This window comes from Schistocerca americana, chromosome 9 (genome assembly GCF_021461395.2).
Source record: "Schistocerca americana isolate TAMUIC-IGC-003095 chromosome 9, iqSchAmer2.1, whole genome shotgun sequence".
In the NCBI taxonomy this organism is placed as follows: domain Eukaryota; kingdom Metazoa; phylum Arthropoda; class Insecta; order Orthoptera; family Acrididae; genus Schistocerca; species Schistocerca americana.
Window position 1 is genome coordinate 205,324,868 of NC_060127.1, and position 12,314 is coordinate 205,337,181.

At 39.7% G+C, this 12,314-nt stretch overlaps 1 protein-coding gene across 1 annotated transcript in view; it reads right to left on the reverse strand.

The window, feature by feature from the left end:
* LOC124550823 overlaps positions 1 to 12,314 on the reverse strand; it is a 147,475-nt gene that overhangs the window by 58,546 nt on the left and 76,615 nt on the right. Inside the window, exon 5 of the mRNA XM_047125549.1 lies at positions 8,860 to 9,031. Coding sequence (XP_046981505.1) covers positions 8,860 to 9,031 — 172 coding nt within the window. The remainder of the gene's footprint in view (positions 1 to 8,859; positions 9,032 to 12,314) is intronic.

A 12,314-nucleotide genomic window follows, 5' to 3' on the forward strand; every position in this document is an offset into this window, starting at 1 on the left:
TTTTCTTGAGTACACCGAGGTAATCTTTCTTACCTGTTATTCCAGTCTGTCGTTTATTTCCTCTCTGGTAGTCTGAATCTATGGATTTCGCTAGTAATTATAATAAAGCTGATCATTGGCAAACACAGTCAACCACATAAACACACAGCAATTGGCATTCACCTGTTAGGGTTTATTCTGCTCAGCTCGTGTAGCCCGGCCCCTTTTGTCTGTAGGAAAGTTTATTTCCACATGTGACCATGATTCTCCTGGCAGACACATCATGTACGCTATGCACACATTCAAAAATAAACTTATGATTCACTCAGAAATCAACTTATAATGTGATCAAAAAGGTTCAACAACCAACAGGGATGCGTTTAAAAATCATATGAATAATCGATAGACCGACATGCACTGGATGCTAGGCGCTTTGTGAAAGAAGGTTTTTTTTCCTCGAGAATATGAATTTGGCTTCCCCTCTGAAATTGCTGCCCATGACAGATACCCCGGTTTGTTTCGTCCTTGCCGAAGGCCAGCTATACACTTCTGCCCACATTAAACCTCCTACCAACAGCAGTGCTTACATTTTGACAGTTGCCATCCTTTCCACATCAAACCTTCCCTCCCATACAGTCTTGGCACTCAAGGCAAACATAACTGTTCAGATGCAGACTCTTTACAGAAATACACCACCATTGTCACCTCAGCCTTCACTGGAAGTAATTACCCAATCAGCCTAGTTCAAAAGCAGATTTCCCGGGCCATCACGTTCAGTTCAGGTTCTGATTATCCCTCCAAAAAACAACTTTGGAGCACACCACTTGTCACTCACTTGTCACTCAGTATTATCCTGGTCCTGAATGTATTAAACACCTACTTTGACAGGGTCATGACTTTTTAAAATCATGCCCTGAAATGAGATCCATTCTGCCTAAGATTTTGCAATATCCTTGTCAGACTCTATGCTCCTTCTGCATCCATCTCCATAACCTATGGCTCCTACCCCTATGACTGTCCCTGATTCAAGACCTGCCATATTCACCCTCCTATCACCAACTGTACCACCCCTGTAACTGGCAAAACATATACTATCAAATGGAGAGGCACATGTGAAGTGACACATCATATACCAGCTGTTGTGTGAGCGTTGTTCGGCCTTTTACATCGGCATGACTACCACCAAATTATCAGTTAGAAAGAATGGGCATAGGCAGAGGATGTATACTGGCAACACACAATGTCCTGCTGCAGAGCATGCTCTACAACATGACAGTCATGATCTCAAAGACACCAGTTTCTCAGAACTCCGCAGGTTGGAACTGGTGCTACAACATGTCCTTGGTTCTCGCCACCCACCTGGTCTTAATTTACGTTAATTTCTTCCGTCTCAGCATTACTTCATAGTGACTACTCCTTTCTTCATACTGTTTTAGTTTCCTACATCTTTCATTTTCTGTCTTGTCTATTTTTGGCTTTCTGTTACATACAATGCACTTAGCTTTTCACTCTTATTAACTTGTTCACAATATTTTAGTAGCAATCTCCATCTTGCATGTTACCGTGTCTTCCAGCTTTCAGCTCTCAGGTTTTCAAATCTCGTCCAGTGCAGTCCCCAACACTTAGTCTTTCTTTCTCATCCTGTCTGATAAGTCACCCCTGACCCAGGGTTCTGGGCGACTTTTCTGAATCTGAACTGAACCCCTTTTTCTAAACCTCTCTAGTCCTTTTCTTTCACCCCTCTTCCTTCCACTTCAACTGTTCTGCCAGAAGAAGGAGCCACTGGCTTCGAAAGCTTGCATAAGTTGAACCTTTTTGTGTGTGTGTGTGTGTGTGTGTGTGTGTGTGTGTTTTATCCTGCCACAGCTTGGTGAGCAGTTTTTTTCATCTATCTGATTTCTTCTTCTTCTTCGTTTCACCCAACTTTGGGGTACGTTGAATCAATCGCTTCTGTGTGTTCTGTGCCTTTCTTTTCGCCCAGTACTGCTTCATTCTTTCTGATCTTGCTTTTCTTTCCTCATCAGAGATGACAATCGTTCTTTTCTTTCTATTTTGGAGCTGGAATCCCTCTTTTCTGTCTTTGCTTATCATTTTTGCGGTCCTGTCTGTGAGCATTTTTTCTGTGATGTGTAGTTCTCTTAAGTCTTTCTCTGTTTGGATAAACCAATTTGGTTTGGACTTTTTATTCCTGAAGTAGTCAAACATTCTTTTTGTAAGTCTATTTGGGTTCATTCTGAGAATGTGCCCATAAAACTCAATTCTTCTTTTCCTCATTGTATCCGAAAGTTTTTCTGTGGTTTTGTAGAGTGTTTCATTTTTGGTATGAATTAGTTTGTCGTTATGAAATTTGGGGCCTAAAATTTTTCTCAATATTTTTCTTTCTTTGATCTCTAGCCTTTCAATTGGGCCATGGTTAGTGATAGATAATGTCTCAGCTGCATATAGTGCTTCTGGTTTAATGACAGTGTTGTAATGTTTTATTTTTGAATTCCATGAGAGGGACTTTTTATTATAAGTATTTTTAGTAAGCTGAAAGGCTAGTTCAACTTTGTTTCTTCTTAATTCTATTGCTTTTTTCTCAAGGGCGTTCCAGCTAATCCATTCACCAAGATATTTGAATTCTTTAACAATTTCGATCTTTTGGTCTCTTACTTTAAGATATTTCATTGGCTTTTTTATATTTGTGATTATTTTGGTTTTTTCAAAAGAAATTTTAAGGCCTATTTTCTCTGCTTGTTTCTGTAATTCGAGGATCTGTTCTTTGGCTTCTTCCCATGTTTCAGCTAGTAGGGCCATATCATCTGCAAATGCTAGGCAATTAACCTTGATGCCTTTGTTTTTTGTTCCTAGTCGGATTCCACTATTGATTTTCTTGTTCCATTCTCTTACTATTTTTTCTAGGGCACAGTTAAATAACAATGCAGAGAGTCCATCACCTTGTCGTACTCCAGTTTTTATCTCAAATAGGTCTGAGAGTTCTCCCATAAATTTAATTTTGGAGTATGTGTTGGTGATGGTTTCTCTAATTAGGTTTGTAGTTTTATTGTCTAGGTTCAATTCTTTTAATATGGAGATTAGAGATTCCCTGTCTATGGAGTCGTACGCCTTTTGAAAGTCAATGAATGTGATGACATACGCTTTTGCTCTCGATTTTTGGTAGGCCATAAGATTTTTGAGGTTTAGAATTTGTTCTGGGCAGGATCTTCCCTTTCTGAAGCCTACCTGGTATTCTCCAAGTTGACAATCTAGCTGGGGTTCTGCTCTGTTCAAAAGGACTTTAGACAGTATTTTGTATGTTACGTCAAGGAGCGAAATCCCTCTGTAATTGTTGGGGTCTGTTCTGGATCCCCTCTTATGAATTGGGTGAATGAGGGCCATCTTCCATTCATCCGGAATTCTTTCTGTTTTCCATATTTCTTCAAATATGTTTTGGAGAAATTCTATGGCATTTCTATTGACATTTTTCCACAGTTCAGCTGTAATTTGGTTCTCTGCCGAAGCCTTATAGTTTTTGAGATTCAAAATGATTGATTGTAGTTCCTCGACGGTGGGTGGTTCTGAGTTAGGACTTGTTGAAGTTGAGTTGCTGAAATCCATTTTTTCAATTGGTTCTTTACAGTTGAGAAGGTTTCTGAAATATTCCCTCAAAATTTTGCAATTATCCCTGTTGTTGTGTGCAATATTACCATTTTTATCTTGTAATTGGAGTGTCGGTGGGCTGTACTTGGTTATTTTTTGTTTAAAAGTTCTGTAAAAGCTCCTAGTCTTGTTTTTGTTGAAGTCTTCGTTGATCTGCAAAAGGAGTTGATCTTCTTGTGCTTTTTTAATTCTTTTGAGGTTTTTACTCACTAGTTTTCTTACACTCAGGAAATTTTGCCTATTATATTCATTTTTCTGAGATTGCATCTGTTGCCATGCTTTCTTTCTTTGCTCAATAAGTTTGTCACATTCCTCTGTCCACCATGCGTGTTTTTTGATTTTGGTTATAGGTGCTATTTGTTCAGCTTTGGTTAGTAGGCTTTCCTTCATTTGATCCCAATTTTGGTTCCTTATATCTTGAGTCGCGAGGGGAAACTCCTTCGAATTCATTATCTTTTCTGGATCGTATCTTCTGCTTTTGGGATTACTGTTTCTATCTTTCCTTTTGGGGATAATTTTGAGTTTTATTTTAGAAAGATAGTGATCAGAATCCAAGTTTGCTCCTCTGAGTACTTTGACATTTTGTATTTCTGTATGGTGTTTCCATTTTATCGCCACATGATCAAGTTGAAATTCACTCAAGTGTGGGTTTGGTGAGGTCCATGTCTTCTGTTTTCTGGGTAGTCTCTTAAAGGCTGTGGATTTCAGGATCAAGCCATGCGCTTGGCAGAGTTCTACTAATCTGACTCCATTTTGGTTAGTTCTATGGTGCGCTGGGTAGTTTCCAACAATATTTTTGTATTTCTTCTCTTATCCTACTAGAGCATTGAAGTCCCCCGTAAGTATGATGTTGTGTTTGTCTGGGATCTTTTGCACCACGTCATCTAGTTGTTCCCAAAAACGTTCCACCTTTTCCTTATTTTTCCTATTGTCTTCATTTATGGGGGCATGTGCATTCACAATTGTGTATACTCTATTAGCAGATTTAAAAGTGAGTGTGGAGAGTCTTTCCGATTGTGATTGAAAGCTGATAATGGAGTCTAAAATACTTTTATTTATTATAAAGCCCGTTCCGAGGTGGGGTGTGTTTTTCATTATTCTTTTGCCTACCTTTCCTTTGTATATTCTGAAACCTCCGGAATCAAAATTGTTTTCATCTATGTATCGAGTTTCTTGTAGTGATGTTATGAGTATTCTATGATGTTTGAGGGTATCTGTAAGATGTTTTAATTTTCCTGTTTTTAAAAGAGAGTTTACATTGAAAGTAGCTATGTAACTTGTTTTTTTACATTTCAATTTGCTTGATGTCTTATCATGTCCCGATTCATCTCTGTGCAATGCTGCAGACTCCCCAGAATCCGATAGTCTGCTTGCGCACCTTGGTGCGGTGGATTTCATTATATTGTCAAAAATTAATTATTTTTGTTGAACATATTTATAGTTACACACATGCACACACATAATGTCTCCATCTTTTTTTATGTTTTTATGAGAGGAATTCCACACTGCTTACAGATTTTAACAAAATTGTTTGTGTGTAATTTTCTATGATATTTATTTCTCTACAATGATGAATGGTCATTATATTGTATTGCTTGCTTGACCACAGTAATACTCAAAGAAGCAGTGCACTGTTTCATGTGAGTACAAATCATTTTGCCTCAGTACCACATTTTAATGACGCTGTACAAGACAAATTACTTCCTTGGAAATAAAGCGATTTCATTAACTACATTTGTTTCTTACATTAGTCATTCGATACAAAGAAAGTAACCTACACTATTAACAAAATTTATTGCTTTTTATGTTTATGTTGTAACTTACTAATAACTAAATATTTACAGCTCGCTCAATCCTAATTACCTCGCCTGGATATTGGAAAGTTCCCTGGTCATGTTAGGTGCAGTAGTGAAGCACTGAATAGTGACGTGTCTGTTAGAGTCCACAAAAGAAGCCTCATAACAGCTGGGAGTGCTGTTGCCTGCTTTCAACTGAACCACAGATGGTTGCATGTAAAAACAATGGTCTATGGAGTTATGAAAACACTGAGGCATTGCCATAAACTTGTTGTTGTTGTGGTCTTCAGTCCTGAGATTGGTTTGATGCAGCTCTCCATGCTACTCTATCCTGTGCAAGCTTCTTCATCTCCCAGTACCTACTGCAATCTACATCCTTCTGGATCTGCTTAGTGTATTCATCTCTTGGTCTCCCTCTACGATTTTTACCCTCCACGCTGCCCTCCAATGCTATATTGGTGATCCCTTGATGCCTCACAACATGTCCTACTAACCGACCCCTTCTGCTAGTCAAGTTGTGCCACAAATTTCTCTTCTCCCCAATCCTATTCAATACATCCTCATAAGTTATGTGATTCACCCATCTAATCTTCAGCTTTCTTCTGTAGCACCACATTTCAAAAGCTTCTATTCTCTTCTTGTCCAAACTATTTATCGTCCACGTTTCACTTCCATACATGGCTGAACTCCATACAAATACTTTCAGAAACGACTTCCTGACACTTAAATCTATACTCGATGTTAACAAATTTCTTTTCTTCAGGAACACTTTCCTTGCCATTGCTAGTCTATATTTTATATCCCCTCTACTTCGACCATTGTCAGTTATTTTGCTCCCCAAACAGCAAAACACCTTTACAACTTTAAGTGTCTCATTTCCTAATCTAATTCCCTCAGCAGTATGCACTGGCACGAATCTTCCTGAGAGCTGAACCGAGACGAACTCAGCAGCTTTGCCTTCCGCAGACAAGTGGAAGATTCCAGAAAGTTTTGTATCTGCATGTACTCCACTGCAGAGTGAAAATTTCACTCTGGAAGCAGCCTCAGGCTGTGGCTAAGCCATGACTTCACAATATATTTCTTCCAGGAGTGCTAATCTTGCAAGTTTTGCAGAAGAGCTTTTGTGAAGTATGGATAGTAGGAGATGAGGTACAGCTGGAAGTAAAACCTGTGAGGACGGATCACAAGTCGCACTCGGGTAGCTATCGGTAGTGCACTTCCTCACGAAAGACAAAGTTCCCAAGTTCGAGTCACGGACCGGCACACAGTTTTAATCTGTCTGCAAGTTTCATATACATAACCATCTTAAATGATTGGCTGAGGCACACACATGAAACAGCCACGCCAGGCCGATTGCAACTGTCAGGCATTTATTCACTGGGTCTACTGCAGTTTGCAAGATCGGCACAAGGTTAGTTACTGTAAATAGTTTTCAAATTTCCAAACATATTTCATGAAAATTGTGGTTTTTTAAAAATCTGTATTATGTTTTGGAAACACTTTTTTCTTCACGAAAGTGGTGTGTAGAATGAATATAATACTAGGATCACCAATAATCTGTACAAACACTTCATGGATAAGCGAGGAGGAGGAGATTAGTGTTTAATACTCCCTTCGACAATGAGGTCACTAGAGACGGAGCACAAGCTCCGATTAGGGAAGGAGTGGGAAGGAACCATCAAAGGAACCATCCTGGCATTTTCCTGAGACAATTTAGGGAAATCACAGAAAACCTAATTCAGGATGGCCGGTGGTGGTTTTGAACCATTGTCCTCCCAAATGCGAGTCCAGCGTGCTAACCACTGCTCCACCCTACTCAGTCATGGGTAAGGAATCACACACAGGTACACATGTATTCAGTAACCACAAGAACATATTAAATGTCATGCATTTGGGCTTGTGGATTTAAATGTTGGTTAACACTAATCTTCACATTAAACAAACTGTACCTTCACTAATGTAAAGACAGCTGATAGTGCCCTATAAGCATTAGATAAAAACAGCAGCTGACTAGTCTAAGAGGAAGAGCAGTGGTTTTTTGCCAAGTAGCTTCTTTATAAATAAATTTCCCATAATTATCCATGCGGGTAGATAGGCACTAGTTGTAACTGTTTGTTAGTATACTTTACAGAAGTAGCCTGTAATGACTGCTCTTGTCAACTGACGTATAGCTTGGCTCACTCCACATCCCTGAAGCCTTTCCTTCGAGGTGGGATTATGGAACACTATGCTGAATGAATGCATCTTAAAGATAATGTAGTAGATACTGAATTGAAGAAACTTCTGATAGGCAACTCATTCTGCCCCACTGACGATTATCCTCTTAGAAGCTCATGTTTTACGGTAAAATCACAAGTAATACTCACATTTCTAGCATTCTTTTTCATTGTGGCTTTCTATGTTTCAATGGTCTATGTTTCAATGCCTCCTCTATATGGTGAGCAGAAATCTATTCTTTCAATATCATTGCTAACTTCAAATTGTATTCCGACTGTATTTCACAATCTTAAATCTTTTCATCATACTGCACTCATCTACATCTACATCTACATCCATACTCCGCAAGCCACCTGACGGTGTGTGGCGGAGGGTACCCTGAGTACCTCTATCAGTTCTCCCTTCTATTCCAGTCTCGTTTTGTTCGTGGAAAGAAGGATTGTCTGTATGCTTCTGTGTGGGCTCTAATCTCTCTGATTTTATCCTCATGGTCTCCTCGTGAGATATACGTAGGAGGGAGCAATATACTGCTTGACTCTTCGGTGAAGGTATGTTCTCAAAACTTAAACAAAAGCCTGTACCGGGCTACTGAGCGTCTCTCCTGCAGAGTCTTCCACTGGAGTTTATCTATCATCTCCGTAACGCTTTCGCGATTACTAAATGATCCTGTAAGGAAGCGCGCTGCTCTCTGTTGGATCTTCTCTCTCTCTTCTATCAACCCTATCTGGTACGGATCCCACACCGCTGAGCAGTATTCAAGCAGTGGGCGAACAAGTGTACTGTAACCTACTTCCTTTGTTTTCGGATTGCATTTCCTTAGGATTCTTCCAATGAATCTCAGTCTGGCATCTGCTTTACCGACGATCAACTTTATATGATCATTCCATTTTAAAACACTCCTAATGCGTACTCCCAGATAATTTATGGAATTAACTGCTTCCAGTTGCTGACCTGCTATTTTGTAGCTAAATGATAAGGGATCTATCTTTCTATGTATTCGCAGCACATTACACTTGTCTACATTGAGATTCAATTGCCAACTAAAATACACGTCTCTGATTTCTTTCCATGTTTCATAGAAACATTTTTGCAGGATCCTCAAAATACAAGTAATGTAATGCAACATAAAATGGAAAGCCATTATTGTAATGCAACAGATGTAGCCTGTAATGACTGCTCTTGCCAACTGATGTATAGCTCAATTCACTCCACAGAATATCTGACTCACCTCTGAACATTGTGCGAACTTCTGGTGCACTCAATGGTCGTTTCTTTCTTGTCTGTGGTAGGATATCAGCCCTCCAGTCTGCCCACTGAGGGTACTGCTCTTCAAGTGACTGAACAGAGCTAGCCTGAGACCTCCTCCACTGCTCCAATTCTTCCCTTAACTGCAGCGCCATCTGCAAAATGCATCACAATGAAACAATTGTTCGTAGGATACAGAAGTGCACAGGCAATCACTTTTCTTACAGCCATGAATTGTCATGCAAAGCTCTCCCCCTCCCCCACCCCTACAAGTGTTTATGTAATTAAAAACTCACGGTGTATGAGCAACACCTCATTGTTATTATGGTCTCTGGCTTTCAGGAACTGCTGCTTGATCAAGAGGAGTAAAAACAGGCTGTCAAGAGACACAAGTCATGTTATCCAAACGGTGGTTGTACATGTAAAATTATCTAAATAGGTTGTAATCTTACTACTCATGTTGGACTCTTACTTCACCCTGCAACTGGCTGTGAAAAATATATTTGTGCTTGGAATTCCTACGCTCAATTAGCATTTACAGAAAATTCAGACAGGATGACATCATTACTTTCCAGCATAGTCAATAGCTTTTGCACAGCTAACATTCCACGTGGGAAAAATTATATATAAAATCAAAGATGAGGTGACTTACCGAACGAAAGCGCTGGCAGGTCGATAGACACACAAACAAACACAAACATACACACAAAATGCAAGCTTTCGCAACAAACTGTTGCCTCATCAGGAAAGAGGGAAGGAGAGGGGAAGACGAAAGGAAGTGGGTTTTAAGGGAGAGGGTAAGGAGTCATTCCAATCCCGGGAGCGGAAAGACTTACCTTAGGGGGAAAAAAGGACAGGTATACACTCGCACACACGCACATATCCATCCACACATACAGACACAAGCAGACACTTCCTTTCGTCTTCCCCTCTCCCTCCCTCTTTCCTGATGAGGCAACAGTTTGTTGCGAAAGCTTGAATTTTGTGTGTATGTTTGTGTTTGTTTGTGTGTCTATCGACCTGCCAGCGCTTTCGTTCGGTAAGTCACCTCATCTTTGATTTTTATATATATATATATATATATATATATATATATATATATATAAATATATATATATATATATATATATATATAAAAATTGATAATATGGAATAGAAAGCTTCTTCGCTTTATTCATGCAAACTCTTTGTGTTTGAAGGTGAGTTGGATTACTCATTCTGGTGAGATAAAACCTGTAGTATGCATTTTAACAATATTATGAAAAGGGAAGTTGCTACTCACCGTATAGCGGAGATGCTGAGTCGCAGACAGGCAGAACAAAAAGGCGTCACAAATAAAGTTTTTGGCCAGTAAGGCCTTTGTCAAGAATAGACAGCAAACACACACACACACACACACACACACACGCAAAAGCAACTGGCACACATGTGACCTCAGTCTCTGGCAACTGAGGCCACACTGCAGCAGTGTGGCCTCAGTTGCCTGAGACTGCAGTCACATGTGTACCAGTTGCTTTTGTGTGTGTGTGTGTGGGGGGGGGGGGGTCTATTTTTGATGAAGGACTTACTGGCCGAAAACTTGATTTGTAACAGTCTTTTTGTTCTGCCTATCTGCGACTCAGCATCTCCGCTATATGGTGAGTGGCAACTTCCCTTTTCATAATATTGTTACATTCCATCCTAGATTTTCCATAGTGCATTTTAATATTTACTAAGTGAATGAGAGAATGACATTTTTGTTGAAGTAAATCTGCAATAAATGCCACTCCAGGTAGTAACTAAATTTGAGGAGTGGCTGTAACATTAGCGAGCACTCTTTAGTGCATTCTTCATCTGACACCATCTACCAACATTCACTTCTGTGACATTAAATTTCCTAATTGCTACACAGTTGTTTGAAGTCTCTACTTCATTAATTTAAAATCAGCATAATATTATCTGCATCAGCCAGTTGTGAACCAAAAATTCATAGATCCTCATACTGTAAAAAATTTGTGTCAGCATCCATTAACAACAACAATCACTACAATTTACTGCCCTTATATTATACTGTCCTCCACCAGAAGGTAAGTTTTAATGCCACACTGTTATACTATGCACTGTCCTATTCAAGGTGGTGCGAACTTGCGTTCCAAGAACTTCGGACTGACTTTCCCAGCGAGTTATGAGGGGGACCTACAGTTAAACCTGGACCTCAAACCATGGTGCTACTCAGCACATACATAAATCATTTCCAGGTGTGAAAGATGCAGTACTTGACACATCCTCCGCTCAATTCAGATTTGTAGACTTAACTCACAGAGCTACCACCCTTAACTCACAGTGCTACCAACCACGTCATTTGTACTACAGCTACACTAATAAATGAAACTAAGTATTGTACCTCCTTTTGATAATTCCTGTAAAGTTCAGATACTAACAAAACATTGATGAAAAAAGGAACTTCCATTTTAAACTATTTGCAACATAAAAATATTGACCTCAATTACCAAAAATGTACCTGCAAATATATGATTATTCCGTTGCTTCCAAATAACAAATTTGAGGAAATAGGTCATCTTACAGTTGTATAAATATGATGCTCCAGCTAGGTAGGTGTACTTATGGATCTCAATAGCAGAAGCAGAAAACTCAAAGCCCATATAAAAGTAAACAACTAATTAAACAATGAAAACTTCAAATTGGAATCATCTCTCACACACACCTTCTACATGCTCCCCATAATTCACAAACCCAACAATCCTGTACACCACTTTGTAGCTGGTCACTGTGCCCCACTGAAAGAATCTCGGTCCTCACGGACCAACATCTCCAGCCAACTGCTCGAAATTAAGCCTCCCATGTCACAGATACCAACCACTCCTTTATCTTCTGGATCCCTACTCATCACTGTCAATGCCACTTCCCTATACACCAACATCCCTCATGCCCACAGTCTTGCCACTATTGAACACAACATTTCCCACGATACTTCAGACTCCAAACCCACTACTTCACAACTCATTCACCTTACTAACTACATCCTAACAGAAAACTACTTCTCCTTTGAAGGGAAGGTATACAAACAAATCCGCAGTAGCAGTACAGTCATGGACACCTGGATGGCACCTTCCAATGCCAACTTGTTTATGGGCCATCTAGAGATTTTCCTTGCCTCCCAATACACCAAACCCCTAGCCTGTTCAGGTTCATTAACGATATCTTCATCACCTGGACACAGGGCTAAGACAACCTATCCTCATTCCTTCACAACCTCAACTCCTTCTCTCCCATCCACTTCACACAGGCCTCCTCTAGGTCAAGTCAAGAAGGATAGGAGAGTGTTTCTGCTAGATAGAGCAGATAAGCAGTTATTAACACCTCACTTAGACAGTGAACTGGCATCACTTAGTTCCAGTAAGATGAATGTACAGGAATTATGAGCAAAGTTCAAGCATA